This window comes from Thermothielavioides terrestris, chromosome 1 (genome assembly GCF_000226115.1).
Source record: "Thermothielavioides terrestris NRRL 8126 chromosome 1, complete sequence".
In the NCBI taxonomy this organism is placed as follows: domain Eukaryota; kingdom Fungi; phylum Ascomycota; class Sordariomycetes; order Sordariales; family Chaetomiaceae; genus Thermothielavioides; species Thermothielavioides terrestris.
The window spans coordinates 6,096,069-6,112,215 of record NC_016457.1 but is presented as its reverse complement, the minus strand read 5'-3'; the positions used below and the strand labels follow the sequence as shown (position 1 = coordinate 6,112,215).

Sequence of the window (16,147 nt, the reverse complement as noted above, 5' to 3'; positions counted from 1 at the left end):
CCAGGGTCCGGAAGCTACGAACGTTAGGGAACGTGGCTGCGAAGAACGGAGCCAATCCATCCCGTTAATGTTAATTAATTCCCTTCCAGGATTCAAGGGTCGGGCACGTCAGCTGCCTCCCATCGCTGGCGGGCCGCTGCGGCGACACTTTCGGCGTCGCCCGTCATTGGCTAGGTACCGTGACCACCTCGCATTTTGCCGTTTTTGCCACCCGGGAGGATGACGTGCTGGTTGGGATCGGGAGTTACTCAGCAGTGTACACTCGGTATTCCGCGCTGAGCCAGCGCGTCAGACTCGCGGCCCCTGTCAACCGAAGGCAATATCGACAAGGGCGGCCGGCCATCAGCGCTCAGACTGGGCTTCGTGTTTTGCTGGACAGGCATCACCTGGAGTGGAGCGATCACTTCAAGGTTGTGAGGGAACTTTCCTTCGCAGTGGCGGCAGAAATGCGGGGAAGCGAATCAGGCTGCAGGAACGGGAACGGGCCTTGGGTCCCTGGGTCCAGGGCACGCAGTGGCGCCACTCCAGTCCAGGTACCCTGGCTTTGCTTGAACGCATTGCGAGACAGGACGAGTGCGGATGAACAACCCACCGCGAGTCGACACCTGCATACCAAGAATCGATCCAACGACGGATTTCACAGCCGACATTTTCCACACTATTGCTAAGGCACAAAACAGCTAGCTTCCAACAGTGCACAGGAGTGTCCTGAGCAGACAATGTCCAGTCCCCCCCCTCCTCGGATTTGGCGTTCCGTATCGCCATTTGGGCCCCGCGCCAAGACCTCCGTCGCCCGCCGGCCTCCAACAGACCCACGGACGCAGCGCGAAGATGGGTTGCATCAACCAGTCCTCCAACGTTCCTGTGGTACCTCCGTAATCTGTTGCATCTTCCCTTTGTACACTTCACTACACTACCCAGCTCGCTCGCCCCGCATCCCGGCTGCCATTCTCTGTGCAGTCCGAATCCGACATCCATGACTAGCGCGCTATTCATACGCGAGAGTTACGGGGAATGTAATGTGCATACGCACATATCAAGTATAGCCTGTAATGTACGCTGTTTCCCTTCCGGGTTGCAGTAATGTACAGTACTTATCCGTTAGTAGTGTAGTGCAGTGCAACCCCTCCCGCTCAAGACCTGGGGTAGCAGGGAGCAGGGGTGGAACGCCTGCTTTGCCAGACCCCAGAGAGCACCAGCGTGCCCAGCCTGCTGGCACCGGTGGATCTCTCGACAATGGCCCCCGTGTGGCTACACTATTAATGCGTCCGGCCCCTCCAGACGCGCGAGGGCCCGGTGAGAGGAGAGGCTTGCCCGACCGAGTCTGTCGGTTCGTCGACCCAAGCAGACGCTTCACGTCAAAGCGAGCCCGGAACCTGACAACCTCAACTCGACATCTACACAGCACACAACGCCAGCCGAGTTTGAGTTGGGGGCACGCAAAAGGGTGCAGGTCGCCATGGCGTCCAAGATGAGGCCCGAATCGACCGTCTCGGCCGAGTTCGAGGTCGTCCAGGAGACCCCGAGGTTTCAGCGGGTCTACTGGACCCGAGAACCGCACCTCCGGAAGCTGTATGGCCTGGCCGTCATCCTCATGGTGGCGTCGGCGACAACCGGCTACGACGGCATGCTTGTCAACACGTCGCAGCAGATCGACGCCTGGAACAGGTTCTTCTTTCCGCAGCTAGCGGCGAACCCGGATCTCAAGGACCCCGTTGTCGACAGCAAGCTCGCCATCCTCGTCAACATGTTCAACATTGGCTCCATCGTGTCCTTTTTTATCACGCCCTTCGTCGCCGACCACTTCGGCCGGAAAGCAGCCATCATTTCCGGCTGCGTCTGCATGGTCGTCGGCGGCTTCCTAACGGGGTTTGCTACCGGCTACGGAAGTGAGTGTGTCCGCCCGCCCCCGCCCCCCCCCTACTTCTCTCGCTTTCCTGGCTGACCGCCCCGCCGGACAGTGTTCATGGGCGGCCGTTTCATGCTCGGCTTCGGCAACTCGCTCGCCCAGATGGCGTCCCCGCTGCTGCTGACCGAGATCTGCCACCCCCAGCACCGCGGGCCCGTCACCGCCATCTACAACTGCCTATGGAACGCCGGCGCCCTGTTAGTGTCGTGCATCGCCTGGGGCACGGCCAACATCAAGTCGGACTGGTCGTGGCGGTCCATCACGCTCATTCAGGTGGTGCCGTCCGTCATCCAGCTGTGCGGCATCTGGTGGATCCCCGAGTCGCCCCGGTACCTGATCCACAAGGAGCGCCACCAGGAGGCGCTGCACATCCTGACCAAGTGGCACGCCGGCGGGAACCCGCACAACGCCACCGTGCAGTTCGAGTTCCGCGAGATCCGGGAGACCATCCGCATCCAGAAGGAGACGGAGCGGTCCACCAGCTACCGCGACTTCCTCCGCACCCGCGGCAACCGCTGGCGCCTGGCCATCATCGTGTCCCTGGGCATCATCTCGCAGTACAGCGGCAACGCGCTCTTCTCCAACTACATGAACGCCATCTACGAGGGCGCCGGCATCTCCAACCAGAACCAGAAGCTCGCCATGTCGACGGGCAAGACCATCCTCGACCTCATCGTCACCGTCGCCGCTGCCCTCAACGTCGACCGCTTCGGCCGCCGGCCCCTGTTCCTCGTCTCCACGGTCGGCATGGTCACGTCCTTTGCCTGCTGGACCGTGACCGGGGCCGTGTACGAGAACTCGGACCAGCTCAATACCTCTTCGGGCTACGCCCAGCTTGTCTTCATCTGGCTCTTTGGTGTCTTCTACGACATCGGCTTCTCTGGCCTGCTGGTCGCCTACGCGCTCGAGATCCTCCCTTTCCATTTGCGCGCCAAGGGCATGATGGTCATGAACATCACCGTCCAGGCCATGCTGGCCATCAGCAAGTATGTGGTTGTCTGCCCTGCTCTCTTTCTCCCTCCCTCTCTCTCTCTCTCTCTCTTCGCCTCTGGTCCTATTGGTCGCCGGGCATAAGCTCACTCTCAGCCAGTCAAACGAACAAGCTCGCGTGGGAGCGGCTGCCACACCACTGGAACTTCATGCTCTTCTACACTATCTGGGACTTGTGCGAGCTCCTCTTTGTATGGTTTTTCTACGTGGAGACCAAGGGCCCAACGCTGGAGGAGATTGCCCGCATCTTCGACGGCGACGGCGCCATCGCCCACATCGACATGCACGACGTGCAGAAGGACATCTACGCCATGGATCACCACCATGACGAGCTGCCCGGGAGGGCTCTATGAGAATAAATAAAGTTTACGGCCGGTGCGCTCGCTTTGCTTTGATGTTTTGGAGTTCGGCGCCTGGTATATATAACTGATGGGGATTGGGGTGGTTCTCATGATACCTCGGGAGTGCATCGTCGACGGCACACACACATTGCGGCCTACCTACATATGACACCGCCGTCTAAGGCCACCTAGTTAATCTACTGACACAAGTTGTTTCTTTGGTGTGCACTTCCGGGATGCTGTCCGAGTGCATCCGCCCTTGGGCACTTCCTAAGCCTTCGCCTCCCGCCCGACTGCCTTCCCCATCCGCGAAAACTGGCTACGCCACACAGAGCCTGTCGCCTCGACCATGGTCGGAACCCACTCGTCCTCCCCGGTGGCCTCGTTCTTGATGCTGGCATGTCCCGCTGCCATCAGCACCGGCGGCATGTTGATGTAGATGGTCTCGTATGCACCAGCGGGGGCGCAGAACGCCTCGTGGAAGATGCCGATATGCGAGTACCCCCACTTCTTCGTGATCACATTGGTGAACCAGTCCCACGCCTGCCGGTGCACAGGGTCATGTGCAAAACGGTTCAGCCCGTCCAGATCCCGGAAGTAGTAGACCGACATGATCGTGTTGTTGGACGCCGTCTGGGCTCCGTGCCACGTCGTCCCGCCGAGGCACCCGAGCTCCTTGGCTCGTTTCAGCAAGTCGCTATTGCATGCAGCGAATTGGTCGGCGAACTCCTTCGCACCGGGCGCCAGCAGACCCAGCGGATGGTTGATGCGCGCCCCCAGGTTGAACACGACAATGCCTTTCTCGGCGGGCATCGAGCCGAAGGGCGAGGCCGTCTCCGAGCGGAGCGGGTCGTAGCTGTCCCTGGGCAGCTGGGCCGAGGTGCGTCCCGCGATGACACCCAACTTTGAGGCGTACTTCGTGGCGGAGGCTGTATCCAGGGCCGTGAGGACGGCGGCGCGCAGGAGCAGAAACACCACCGGCAGCAGGGCGTAACGCGGGGGCAGAATGAAAGATACAACCGTCTGAGCCAGGCCTCCCAAGACGAGGAGCGTGGACAGGGTCAATGAGTTTTTGATGAGGGCCTGATCGGTCTAGTAGTCAGCACAGATCACCACGGCCCCAACGGGTGGGCAAACGGATTGTAGATATGCTGGCATCAACTTACAGTATATCCCGACAGGCGAGCGGCCGAACGTTTTGTAGGGGCGGGAGGGAAAACGGCCTTGAAGGAGGTGGGCGCCATGACTAACGTATCGTCGGGGATGTAATCAATCTGCTAGGAGGATGCCGGTCGAAGCACAATTGCCCCCGTGAGTGGTCTTCTCGAAATTCGAAGGGCGAAACACGTCTGATTGATCGTTCGTTTTCGCCGTGCAGTGGCAAGTCTTGTGCTGTTTCCAAGGTAAGGCAGGTATACAGTCTGCGGCTTCCTTGCTCAAAGTGAAAGAAAAATGAAATGACTCTGCTAAATGAGCAAGTAACTTCCAGGTTGTGTCAGTTTACAAGTCGGTGCAAACAAACACGACTGGCAAGCGTGCAAGGCCCATTATTAGTAGTAGATGCATATGGGCCCACCCTGGGGCGGTTATCTTCAGGCGAATGCGAGAATGCGAGATTCTTGACGAATGCGACAATGCGAGATTCTTGATGAATGCGACAACGCCAAAATTCTCAAGAATGCGACAGTGCGAGATTCTCACGAGTGCGACAATGCGAGGGCGCGTCGCGAGAGGAGTCTTGCTCGATTTAAGCTTCCATTTGGCTGGCGGCTTGTCTGAGCAACATGGTCAGAGGAAAGCTCGCTCGCGTCGCAGCGGAACGATGCAAGCTGGCGGCTGAACGGACTCGTCTCGCCTCGGGAGGACAGTTCTGTTCATACAATGGACTAGGAACCGCAGATGCACAATGACCGGGGACCGCGATGCGTCGAACCATCCCGTTTTCCGGAAGCGGGCCAACTGTGGTCCCTTTCCATACCTCGAAACTATACCATCGACGAGTGTGCTGCCGCCTCCGATGCTCTCTGCATACCGCTCTTCCAAGGCTCTAGCCCAATTGGCATTGCCGACAGCTTCGGGGGCGGCCACGGTCCCTTCGCAAACACCGTCCTACTTAATGCCCTGCTCAATTCCTCCGACATGTCCTGGTGCTCCGCTCCTTGTTGTTTTGTGCAACTCTTTCGGCCGAGATGTACGGAGCGGCTTCGACTTGTGGCACGGGAGAACTGTTCGCCGAAACCCGAAAGGATGCCCACATCTCTCAAGGGATAACCCGCTCGACCAGGGTGTAGAGGATTCTTGGAACTCCAGCTTCCAATTACAGTTGTCAGATCTGAATTGGGCTAAGTACAAGAAGGACATGTGTTCATCGTTTTGGCATGCTCCATCCTGTTCCAAAGCAAAGTGGAAGTGAAGCCCCCAAGTTGGCAATGGCAAGCCGTGCCTTGAGATCCACCGCCACGCGCCGCCCTCCGACCACGTCGACTGCACAGTGAATAACGCTTGGCAGAGCACATCACGCCGGACGCATCGCGGGTTATTATGTGTTCCGAAGGTCCGCCTTGACTGGTTTCGGCCACAGCTTACACGGTGGCCTGTGCCGCGCGTTCCCCCTCCGTCCCACCCGCCGTGGTGCCAGTGGTGGTAGCCAGGGGGCGATCCTTTTCGCCATCACCAGCCCCAGCCGTTTGGCCTCGGCGATGGCTTGCCCACATAAGCGCCTCATGGATCGTGTTGAAAAGGAGGAACGAGCTGTTTAGCTCTCATGTCAGCACCCGAACAGCGTATGCCCGGGCAGTGTTCTTGGGGGGTTGGGAAGACGCACAATCCAATGATGAAGAAGGCCTGGGCGGTGTGCTTCAGACCACAGCGACCGACACCCGGCGGCGAGAAGTAGCGGCAACGTCCGCCGCTGTAGTCTTGGGACGAGAAGATGAGCGACGTGAGCCACAGATAAGTGAGTGCCAGGTTCAGTGGCAGCATGTATCCATGGTAGGCCTTGAGGGCCGGCAAGACCATGGCGATCAGGTAGAAAAACAGCGTGAGGACCGCCTGCGTGACAGTTCAGCCCGGCTCCGCAGACCCGTTGCAGTGGAACAACATACAATGACCTCGTTGTAAACTAGATGCGTTCCTCTGAAGCTGGAACGGTGGAGGAGGTACGACAGGATGCCGGTGAGAATGGTGGATGACGCCAGAATGATAAAGTACTTGAGCCCGAGTAGGGTCCGCGCAATGCGCCCTGTAAAAAAGCTGGACCTCGTATCCATCGTCGCCTTCCGTTGCTGCGAAAGAGGGTTCGATAGCGTGCAGTGATCAGGGACGAGTTAGTACCGATGCCAGAGGGGAGGACAGACAAAAAGATGAAAAGCAAAGGAATCGGTCGGTCAACTAATCCCGGGTTATATGGAGGATATGGCAGCTTGCGGGCCAACTTGCTCCACGGTAAGGAGCAGGTCAGCATCCATCTTCGAGGGCCATTGCTCACCGTCACTGGGGCGTCGACTTCAACTGGACTGGCGTCAATCATGGGACTAGTTGACGTTATCGACTGTCGCTGCGCACCAATTCGAGAACAAGACACGACGACAGAATGACGACAGAGCAGCGCTTGGGTGACGGTCGTAGCTCGGATGATCTGAACGTATCCAATCAAACAGCTCCAGAGTCGGGTGTGAATGCCGTAGAGTTGCTCGTATGTCAAGGTTAGAGGCGGCTACGGAAGGTTCTTCGGCGAAGTCTGACTAGGAGCTGCCCAGCATGCTCAGGGATTCCCGGTTTGCCGCCGACTCGCCATGGGCGTCCGAGGAGCTTACCACAGTGAGACTAGAACGGACGAGCACCAGCCGACGCACTTGCTGAACTTGTCGTTGACGGCCAATCGGCTGTCTCGGACAACGCGAACGAACGTTCACGGCGAGACGAGGGAAAACTACCTGGTACCTACAGCTTCTCGCTTTAAACCAACCCTGATGCTTTGCGGTGTACACGAAGAGTCATAGCACAGAAGAGACGCGCTGAAGACCCAATGCCAGTGCATTGGTCCGAGCTCCTAGGAGACTACACCTTCCAACTTATAGCAAGCTGGGACAGGGGCGAAGATCGTGCTGCCGAGGGAAATGGGTCCAGAGCCCGTGCCCTGAGCAAGGCATACACCCAGGATGGACTCGTCTGGTTGCACAACTTCCGGCCCGTGCTCGACTACTCACGATATCATAATTCGTTCCTTTCTCGTCAAGTCAAATGCTAGGTCACAACTTGCCCAGTTTAGGACACCGTCGCATAGACATTAGGAAACTGCTTGCCGCCACAGATTGGCTTCTAGCGTTGGCCGATCTCCTGCGCTGTCGACGAGTCCGCAGAAAACGTGTCGCTATGGCCAGCATATAACATACTTCCTTCTTGAACTTTTCAATTACCTGAGGTGTTGCAACAATTGTGCCCATGCGTTCGGCAGCAGCGGAAATGAGTGATAAGGGAGACCTCCTTTGGGATGGGGTTCGGGTTCTCCATGATACCACCTGGTGATTCTGTGGGAGCCAGTGCGGTGGACTGCCAGTTGCTTGCCTCTTCCCCTTTCCAATGTCAAGCTAGGTCAAAATATCTACTTATGGAGGGAGGCAGCTAGCGGTGCGGGCATTGGAAAGCTGAAACCTGCCCTTGATTGAAATTGCGTTTACGGCCCCCATCGAGGCGGGAGTGACTCGATTTCAGGGGCGTATAAGGCAGTTCTGCCTACAAAGCCAAGCACAGCCGGTAGTTTTGCTAGGCCGCGGAGGACATTGGGTTGACGGTAACGATCTTGAAGAGACAATGGAACGAGGGCTAAGCCGAGCTGCATATAGGTTTTAGAACTGTTTGAACTCCGTCCATCCTCGGTTGGGACAGGGTTGCCTGCTGCGGTTCTTCTAGCAGGGCCCTCAACTGGAGGTTCCAAAGGCATGGGCTGTCCTTAGCCTATGGGGGGTACCGCTTGGACGCACATGAGACTACAGGGTCTAGCAGACCCTGGGGCTAAGGAGGCAGCCATGGCAGCCCATAAGAAGAGAAGTAATTTTAGGGAATATTTATTCAAGTTAGGCTGTTGTTCGAAGAGAACATCAGAGTGTCGAGCATAGAAGTGGCTGACCTCCAAATTGGGGTACAGCGTGCTCATTGAACTCTCGTCGAGCACATACACGAGATGCTAGATGAGTTAGAAAGTAGAGCACTACGCGAGAGGCATTTCTTCCCTTACATCCCACCCTAGCCTGGTGTGGATCCGGACAACATGTGGCTATTATATAGCTTATCAACGCTGATTTGCGCGGATCGCTGGCGTGTTTTCCCCTCTGCTACTCCGATGGATGTATTCGACGGCCAAGGCAGGATTACAACGATTTTCGGATTGCCCAGTTAGTGCCTCGCTAGAGGCTCTCTTACCGTATAAAAACATGCACGCGTGGAGGCAGTGTAGCACCGAGCTGAAGATCAATGCAACAACTTGATGTAACCTAAGGGGGCGAACACGGCACATCGGCAGGCTAACACGGCTAAGTTGTCACTTGATTTGTGTTCGGAGGTCCTTCAGTCGTGTCCTCTGCAAGTGTACACAGTTAATAGGCGCAAGTCCAAGTGCGGACGAACCTGCAAGGGGTGCAATTCATCCCGAGCCGAAGCCCATAGAGCAGCCGGACCTGGGCGCCCCCGAGATCTGGCTCTATCCAATTGCGAACAAACGGAGCACGATGGGAGGGTCGCCCTTTAATTTCCGATTGAAACATACATCCACAGCGCTGGGGGCCCTTCTAGATCTCCGCAAGTACCTGATTTCCGGCTAAAACCGCCCGGCTAGTGATGTGACTTGGCGGGCCCGGAAGGAGCGTGGACGATTACCCGCTGAGGCGAAGGTTCACTGGGCGGTATATAGTCTGGGAGACAACTTGGCCTTGGAGGTATGTCGCTTGCTGCAGTCGCGTGAACCTGGCGTCACACGGATTATTCACTATGCTGCGTTTCGTTCATGTACTCCCAGCTCTCGCGCTGGCCCCCAGTGCCTTCGGGGCCACCTTGATTGCATCCCACTTCTCTGGCGGAGTCTACACCCTCTCCCTAGCCGGCACCAATACCAGTGGTACATTGTCGATAACGTCCCAGACAACTGGGTGCGGCGCCACGCCCGCTTGGATCCAGTATTACGGCGACACGCGCAAGCTGTATTGCTTCGACGAGACGTGGAACCCACCTGGCGTACTTGCCGAGTACAGCGTGGGAAATGACGGCCGCCTCACCTTGACCGGGAAGGCCAAGACCGCTGGCAATACTGTGTACGGCCGTTTGTATGGTGGAGCGGATGGCCGGGGCTTCGTGGCAACTGCCGAGTAGTAAGTTGCATGTCCTGTGCTCATGGGCCGCTGCTGACGCTAAGCTTGGAAGCACTCCCTCCACGGTCACCACATACAAGATGCCGCTTTCAGGCAACTCTGCATCGCAGACACTCAAGTTCACCATGGCACAGAGGGGGCCGAACCCGAGGCAGGACGTCCCGCACCCTCATGAGGTGCAGGTCGACCCCACCGGGCAGTACATTCTCACTCCGGACTTGGGCGCCGATCTCGTGCGCATCTTTAAGATCGACGCCAACAGCGGCAACCTCACGGCGTGCTCCGAGGGCAAGGCCGATCCCGGAGACGGTCCCCGTCACATCGAGTTCTGGAAGTCGTCGAGCGGCCTGCAAAAAGCCTACACAGTCAACGAGCTCGGAAACTCGGTGTCGGCCTGGGACGTGACCTACCCGAGCGACGCGTCCGGTTGCCTCTCGCTGAACAAGACGCAGACGCTGTCGACGTATGCTCCCGGCGAGAAAGGTGGGCCGACAACGAAGGCCGCTGAACTCCGTTTGGTCGGCAACTTTCTGTATGCGACCAACCGCGCGGACGAGACCTTCGGTTCGCAACAAGATTCCATCGCCATTTACACCATCGACCCCACCACCGGCGCCATCACCTGGCTTGAAGCAGCAAACTCGTACTCATACTACCCTCGCACTTTCCAGTTCAACAAGGATGGCACGCTGCTCGCGGTTGGCGGCCAGACCTCGTCAAACGTGGCCATCGTTGCCCGCGATCCGGCCACCGGGAAACTTGGCAAGCTGGTGGCTAACATTCAGGTGGCCCAGAAAGGCGAGGCAGGTCAGGAGGACGGCCTGAGCGCGGTGGTTTGGGTAGAGTAACGAACATGACGGTTGAGGCGGCGTGTGGATGGTACATCTGGCCGGCCGAGTCCTTGTGCTGGCAACGAGATATCCTCAACGCTAAGCATCGATGACAGAAAGGTGGAGAGGATGTCCCAAAAGTTTTCATCCCAGGATCACTCGCACACTCGGATTTGTCCCAAACTTTAAACCTGCTCTAGCTGATACATTCCCTCGCTACTGCTCGTTCTTGCTCCGCCACTCTTCTTTGCCTGGCTTTTGGCTTCCTTTTCCTCTCCCCGAGCAGCCTTCTTCTCACGCTTCAGAGCCTTCTTTTCCTTTCGCGACAATCGGGGAAACTCGCTGTCTGGGCCAACCAGATAACGGCCCGGATGGTAGATGGCGAGGAGCAGCAGGGCTACCATCATTGGGAAGCAGTCCAGTGCATATGCGTACGCCTCGTGGAACGGGACGGGATTCTCGGGTGTAATGCCTCGTGCAAACTCGGCCATTCGAAAGATGATTCGGACCTGCATCAGTGAGCGGCAGCACGGGAGGGGTGGGGGAGCGGGAGGAGACGGACGATGATGCAAACGAGGACCCCGTAAAGACCCCAAAGCAGCGGCCTCCAACCCCTCTTTCCACCATCCACAACTTGTGGTGCTTGACTGCAGCGTCTGTGGAATGCTCCCATAAGGCCAAGGAACACCAGGATGAACAACAGTTGAAGGCCTATGCCGCCCATGAAGATGTTCAAACCGATCTGAATAATGTTGGCGCTAGCGCCAGGGCTTGCCATGATTCCCCCAACAGCCTGAACGACGAAGCTCAAGATGTCGGCGAGCACGAACCACCGGGCGATCACGGCCGCCCTGAAACCCGCAACCTTGCCCTCTGGATGCCAAAACAGCACCATTCGCGCGAAGGTCATGTAGGCAAACGCATTGATCCACAGCGGAGCCAGCAGGAACAAAATGTTCCACGCGGTGGCATAGCCAATCTGTTGTTGGTCCTTGGTGCCCAGGGAGTGGATAACGAAGGCGATTGTTTCCCAGAGAGCTCCCATAATAAGGACCCATGCGTACCGCTGTACCTCTGTCAGTCAGCTGTCCAGAGCAATGGCGTCGTTATAGTCTAACCTTCTTGAAGAGGAAAGCCTCCACGACATGAATCGCCGTGAAGATACCGAAGAGCACAGCCACTGCAACAGCTGGGGCGAATTGAGGGTCGTAGTTGTAGTACGAGTTGCACGCCGTCACGGGAACATTGCCGTTGGGGCCCGGCGTGGCATATACACAGTCCTGGCTCCCGTTTACATCGTCGTCCGAGTCCGAGTCGTCCCGGCGAAGCAATAGCCTGATCGCGGTTCTTGTCAGGCTGTGAGGGAGCATGGCTTCGGCCCGCGGCGGAATCAATCGCAACTGACTGTTGCTGCAACAAGGGAAACGATGCAAAGTTGGAAACCCGAGTACACCGGGGGAAACGAAGACCGCAAGAGCACCTTTATAAAAGGAAAAGAAAACATGCACATGAGCTTAGCCATCGTCCCCTCTCAAGCAGGCCGCCCCAGATGGAATCCTGTAGCGGTATTACCGCTTTCCATGGACGTGGCACAGGCTTCACGTTTGACATGCGCCCCCAACATGATGGAAGCTTGTGGGCTGTCAATGGGCGCAGGTCGCCAGGCTTCATTGCCCAGCCATCTCTGCCAAGGTCGTGATGTGCTGTGCCTCATTCCCGCTGCAGCTGTCCACGCAATGTCCACGCAATGCCAAGGAATATCGTGACTTCGTTGGCGCCTTGGCAAAGGATCACCTCTACGGCGCTCCAAACGTATCACTGTCCATTAACCTAAACCCGTTTGCAACTGACCGCTAGCCGAATAATCGCTATAGCAACCAGCTTACCCCGCTGTAACCCGATTTTAAGAATCGCCCCTCGCTCTATACAATTAAAGATATTTGAGCTACTTTATACCTTACAATACTTCTAATAGCTATAGGCAAGGCGTATATAAGCTATAGGCAGGGTGTACAACTGTGGCTGCCGTAGGCAGGATATACAACTGTGGCTGCCGTAGGCAGGGTGTACAACTGTGGCTGCCGTAGGCAGGATGCACAACTGTAGCTGCTATAGGCAGGGTATACAACTATGGGTACCGTAGGGTACGTAACTGTAGGTGCCGTAGGGTATATGACTGCCCTGTAGGTGCCGTAGCGTAAGGTACGTAACTATGGGTGCCGCAGGGTACGCAACTGTGGGTGCCGCAGGGTACGTAACTATGGGTACCGCGGTACATAACTGTAGGTACCGTAGGGTACGTAACTGTAGGTGCCGCAGGGTACGTAACTGTAGGTGCTATAGTGGTATGTAACTGTAGGTGCCGCAGGGTGCGTACAAGCCATAGGTAGGTACAGTACCTAGGTAGGTAAGCGGGAGCGATAGGCAGGGTAGGCAATGTTTTATTGCATATAGCGAAGAGCGATTTTGAAAGTGGGCTAGGTTTGTTTGTTTAGGTTGGAGTTAGTTGCAAACGAGTGTCACGTTTATAGACAGTGATACGTTTGGAGCGCCGTACACCTCCCTTGTCGAAGACCTCAGCCGGTAGCGGCACACACTGTCAGCATACACGAAGCAGATGTCTGTCCTTACCATTGGATACCTTATGGCTCGGCGGGAGATGCGTTCCAAGTCCGGCGCGCGCGCTTGGGTTACTCATTGCTCACCGGCTGGCCCTGAACTGCTCGTGAGTTGAATCAGCAATGACCTTACTTGGTTTATACTTGTCTTTTTGACCAGGGAGAGGCTTCCGCTCTTGGTTATACTACCTTATGGAACACAACATAGGCGTTGATGGGAGGGCACAGACTTCTGTAGCATGCAGTTTCCCGCCACACCTTGATGCTGAGAGCTAACATTTTGAAGTCGGCACCGCGGAGACACTCAGCAGGACGTATAGAGAAAAACAAGTGAGTCCAGTATATTGCAATTAGTTTCCTCCCAGGTTCTTGATCGTGGGAGCCCCTGCTTTTGCATTCGACGCAGAGGGCCGCGAACACGTCTCCAACTTTCCTCGTTTAAAAAACCGAGGAGACGGTTAACTACGGTAGTCACAAGTCATCAATCGCTCGATTCCCGTTCAGCCAAGTCAACTCGACATCCTGCGCATACTGTGAACCCCACCGCTCCCATCCATCGGGCAGCATTGTCTCGTCCCAGTTGCGGAATTGTTTGACCATCTCGAAGAACTCTTGCACGTTCTCTTCGGAACGATCCTCGTTGAGCCGTTCGATCGCGCTGACGAAGCCCTCTGGTTTCTCAGGCACTCGTTCCAGCACGGCCAGCAGCCACTTGTGGAAAGGATACAGCGTTTCGTTGTGCGCGAGTATCAGCCTGCTTCCGAACAAGACCAGCTTGCTGACGGCGACGTTCAGCAAATACTTGTTGTTCTTCTTTCGCGCCTCGATGGAAAACCAGTGCCAAGCTGCAAGTTGTGTGCGGAAGCGCTTCACACGGTCCGTCTTTTCGCCCACGGGGTACGTGGCTGCTCGCTTGATCTCGTCTTCCAGGCCGGGAATTCGACTGAAGAGGACTTGGGCACCGTCGAAGGCGTATCGCCACGGCTCGCTGCCGCGCTCGGCAACCTGCCGGATGAAGCTCAGAGTGATGTACTTTCCGTCGACGTAGCCTCCAGGGTATGGAGCTGCTTCCACGTTGCGATAGGTGGAATAGCCGGTTTCGAGCTGGGCGTTGTAGTCGTCCTCGGAGAGGACGATGAGGACGTCAACGTCCGATGCGGGGTTCTCAAACCCATGTGCGATCGAGCCGCCAAGTATCAGGGCTTGGACCCTGGGGTCCTGTTGAAGGTGAGCCTTGATGTTCTGAATCGTCTGCTCATGATGGGGATACATCTTGCGAGAGGCTGCAACGACGGCTTGGCTGCTGCTGTGGTTGTAGCAGATATTCCCGAGTGAGACGGAATCCGGGAGCGGGAGGACGGCGGGGGAGCTGGGTTGTATTCGCTTTCTTTGCCTGTCAATGTGGTTAATTGAATCAGCCATTGGCCAAGACTGATCCTCCCACTTCTTTTTTCATCCGCCGCCGCTGCCTGATAAGTGGCGTGGGCTTCGGTGCTTCCAAGGGGCATTTAACCGTCACACAATTCCCGACATCGGAGCCAGCACAAGTCAAGGGGAATGCTTGACTTGTCTGAGGCCTTCATTCAAATACCTTGGGAGGTTTACTGGCCCGATTTTTCCATTGTATGCTGTTTTCGGCATGGCTTTGTCGCAAACCAAATGTGCGACGAGATTGTATTCCGTTTTGGGATGTGTAGGGTTTCCTCCCACACAGATGATGTTGCTCGCCCGAGGAGGCTGAGTGGCAAGCATGAGGGCGCCTGGCCTAGAGTCGTGGCTTGCTGAATGTATTTAAAGAACAGCCATGTCCGCGGTTTCAATGTCCAGGTGTACACGATCAAAATTTGCCTACAAGCAGTTGAGCTCGAGCTTGAACCGTTCCATCTCCCTTACCCGTCGGCGCACCTCACTTTCCATCTGGGACTCGTCCGCGAACCCGCCAAGTCCAGCACCAATACTGTTGCCGACCGCCGCCGCCATGGTGGGCTCCAAAGATCTCGAGCCATCGCACACGTCTTTCGGGAAGGTCTTCTTCTACAACCAGTTCCGAGCAAAGCCGCAATGGCCTAACCCCGATGCGACTCTTGCTGGCAAGACGGCCATCGTGACCGGAGGCAACGTCGGTCTCGGCTACGAGGCGGCCCTCCAGCTGTTGGGCCTCAAACTAGCTCGTCTAATCCTCGCCGTCCGTTCGCCCGACAGGGGCGAAACTGCCGCGCAAAAGATGCGCGCCATGTTCCCGGAAGCTAGCATTGAGGTCTGGCAGTTGGACATGTGCTCCTACGAGTCCGTCCAAGCATTTGCTCACCGGGCTGAAAACCAGCTGCCGCATCTTGACATTGCCCTGCTCAATGCCGGTGTCTGCAAGTTCACGTTCAACATCGTCGAGAAGACGGGCCACGAGGAGACGCTCCAAGTCAACTATCTCTCCACCATGCTGCTCGCCGTCCTCCTCCTGCCAATTCTGAAGTCAAAGCGTTCCCGCGATGGCGCCCCAGCGCGGCTGACCATCGTCAGCGCAGCGCTGACCCTAGCTGCCAAGTTCCCCGAGAGGAACCGTGTGCCGGTGCTGGCGGCGTTCAACAATCCCGAGCTGTTCACCATCGACGAGACGTACAACTCGACTAAGCTCCTCGCTCACATGTTTCTCTGGAAACTGGTCGACTTCGTCTCGGCAAATGATGTTATTGTCAATCTCGAAGACCCTGCCTGGTGCAAGGGTACCAAGCTGGCGCGCGAAGTGACAAATCCGGGACTGAAGCTGTTCGCTAAGATCTTCGGCGCAACGACCGGAAGGCCGCCGAAGGTGGGGGCCTCGTGCTTCGTCGACGCCATGGTGAACAAGGGGAAGGAATCACATGGCTGTTTCCTCATGAGCTGGAAGATCCACCCGTAAGTACCCCCCGCTCCCCCAACCAAGCACGAGCTACTGGGCTAGTGCTGATTGGCCCAATGCATGGAGATTTGCCGCATACCTGTATACGCCTGAGGGACAGGTGGTCATGCAGAGAGTCTGGGACGAGACCTTGGACGAGCTCGATTTCGCTGGCGTCCGTGCCATCTTGCAGTCTATGAGGGCCTGAGGCGGTCTATGGTG

At 56.8% G+C, this 16,147-nt stretch overlaps 7 protein-coding genes across 7 annotated transcripts; 3 read left to right on the top strand and 4 right to left on the bottom strand.

Annotated features, from left to right (window-relative positions):
* The first annotated feature begins 1,278 nt into the window (after positions 1-1,278).
* On the top strand, positions 1,279-3,345 carry THITE_2109338 (uncharacterized protein). The gene is made up of 3 exons (XM_003650036.1): positions 1,279-1,889; positions 1,962-2,895; positions 3,000-3,345. Exons 1-3 carry the CDS (start codon positions 1,460-1,462, stop codon positions 3,250-3,252), a joined length of 1,617 nt encoding a protein of 538 aa, XP_003650084.1. The 5' UTR covers positions 1,279-1,459; the 3' UTR covers positions 3,253-3,345.
* A 165-nt stretch (positions 3,346-3,510) lies between these two features.
* Positions 3,511-4,484, bottom strand: THITE_2085261 (uncharacterized protein; the record flags this gene model as incomplete). Its single annotated transcript, XM_003650035.1, has 2 exons — positions 3,511-4,323; positions 4,407-4,484. The coding sequence occupies 2 exons, from the start codon at positions 4,482-4,484 to the stop codon at positions 3,511-3,513; spliced, it is 891 nt and encodes a 296-aa protein (XP_003650083.1).
* Positions 4,485-5,822: 1,338 nt separating this feature from the next.
* Positions 5,823-6,509, bottom strand: THITE_2039560 (uncharacterized protein; the record flags this gene model as incomplete). The annotated part of the gene is made up of 3 exons (XM_003650034.1): positions 5,823-5,991; positions 6,065-6,291; positions 6,345-6,509. 3 exons carry the CDS (start codon positions 6,507-6,509, stop codon positions 5,823-5,825), a joined length of 561 nt encoding a protein of 186 aa, XP_003650082.1.
* Positions 6,510-9,225: 2,716 nt separating this feature from the next.
* On the top strand, positions 9,226-10,450 carry THITE_2126203 (uncharacterized protein; the record flags this gene model as incomplete). Its single annotated transcript, XM_003650033.1, has 2 exons — positions 9,226-9,602; positions 9,655-10,450. 2 exons carry the CDS (start codon positions 9,226-9,228, stop codon positions 10,448-10,450), a joined length of 1,173 nt encoding a protein of 390 aa, XP_003650081.1.
* An 83-nt stretch (positions 10,451-10,533) lies between these two features.
* On the bottom strand, positions 10,534-11,882 carry THITE_2109332 (uncharacterized protein). The gene is made up of 3 exons (XM_003650032.1): positions 11,553-11,882; positions 10,995-11,500; positions 10,534-10,941 (listed from the first exon to the last, which is right to left on the bottom strand). The coding sequence occupies exons 1-3, from the start codon at positions 11,800-11,802 to the stop codon at positions 10,618-10,620; spliced, it is 1,080 nt and encodes a 359-aa protein (XP_003650080.1). The 5' UTR covers positions 11,803-11,882; the 3' UTR covers positions 10,534-10,617.
* Positions 11,883-13,365: 1,483 nt separating this feature from the next.
* On the bottom strand, positions 13,366-14,503 carry THITE_2109331 (uncharacterized protein). Its single transcript, XM_003650031.1, has one exon. It carries the CDS (start codon positions 14,320-14,322, stop codon positions 13,522-13,524), a length of 801 nt encoding a protein of 266 aa, XP_003650079.1. The 5' UTR covers positions 14,323-14,503; the 3' UTR covers positions 13,366-13,521.
* A 525-nt stretch (positions 14,504-15,028) lies between these two features.
* Positions 15,029-16,133, top strand: THITE_2042539 (uncharacterized protein; the record flags this gene model as incomplete). The annotated part of the gene is made up of 2 exons (XM_003650030.1): positions 15,029-15,942; positions 16,013-16,133. 2 exons carry the CDS (start codon positions 15,029-15,031, stop codon positions 16,131-16,133), a joined length of 1,035 nt encoding a protein of 344 aa, XP_003650078.1.
* Positions 16,134-16,147: the final 14 nt, after the last annotated feature.

What these genes read in the sequence shown, in the direction of transcription:
- THITE_2109338 (XM_003650036.1), top strand. Translation starts at nt 1,460, where the DNA reads ATGGCGTCCAAGATGAGGCCCGAATCGACCGTCTCGGCCGAGTTCGAG. An exon ending in GTTTGCTACCGGCTACGGAA is followed by an intron (nt 1,890 to 1,961) that starts GTGAGTGTGTCC and finishes CCCGCCGGACAG; the next exon opens with TGTTCATGGGCGGCCGTTTC. An exon ending in GCCATGCTGGCCATCAGCAA is followed by an intron (nt 2,896 to 2,999) that starts GTATGTGGTTGT and finishes ACTCTCAGCCAG; the next exon opens with TCAAACGAACAAGCTCGCGT.
- THITE_2109331 (XM_003650031.1), bottom strand. Translation starts at nt 14,322, where the DNA reads ATGTATCCCCATCATGAGCAGACGATTCAGAACATCAAGGCTCACCTT.
- THITE_2109332 (XM_003650032.1), bottom strand. Translation starts at nt 11,802, where the DNA reads ATGCTCCCTCACAGCCTGACAAGAACCGCGATCAGGCTATTGCTTCGC. An exon ending in GGAGGCTTTCCTCTTCAAGA is followed by an intron (nt 11,501 to 11,552) that starts AGGTTAGACTAT and finishes TGACAGAGGTAC; the next exon opens with AGCGGTACGCATGGGTCCTT. An exon ending in GGGTCCTCGTTTGCATCATC is followed by an intron (nt 10,942 to 10,994) that starts GTCCGTCTCCTC and finishes TCACTGATGCAG; the next exon opens with GTCCGAATCATCTTTCGAAT.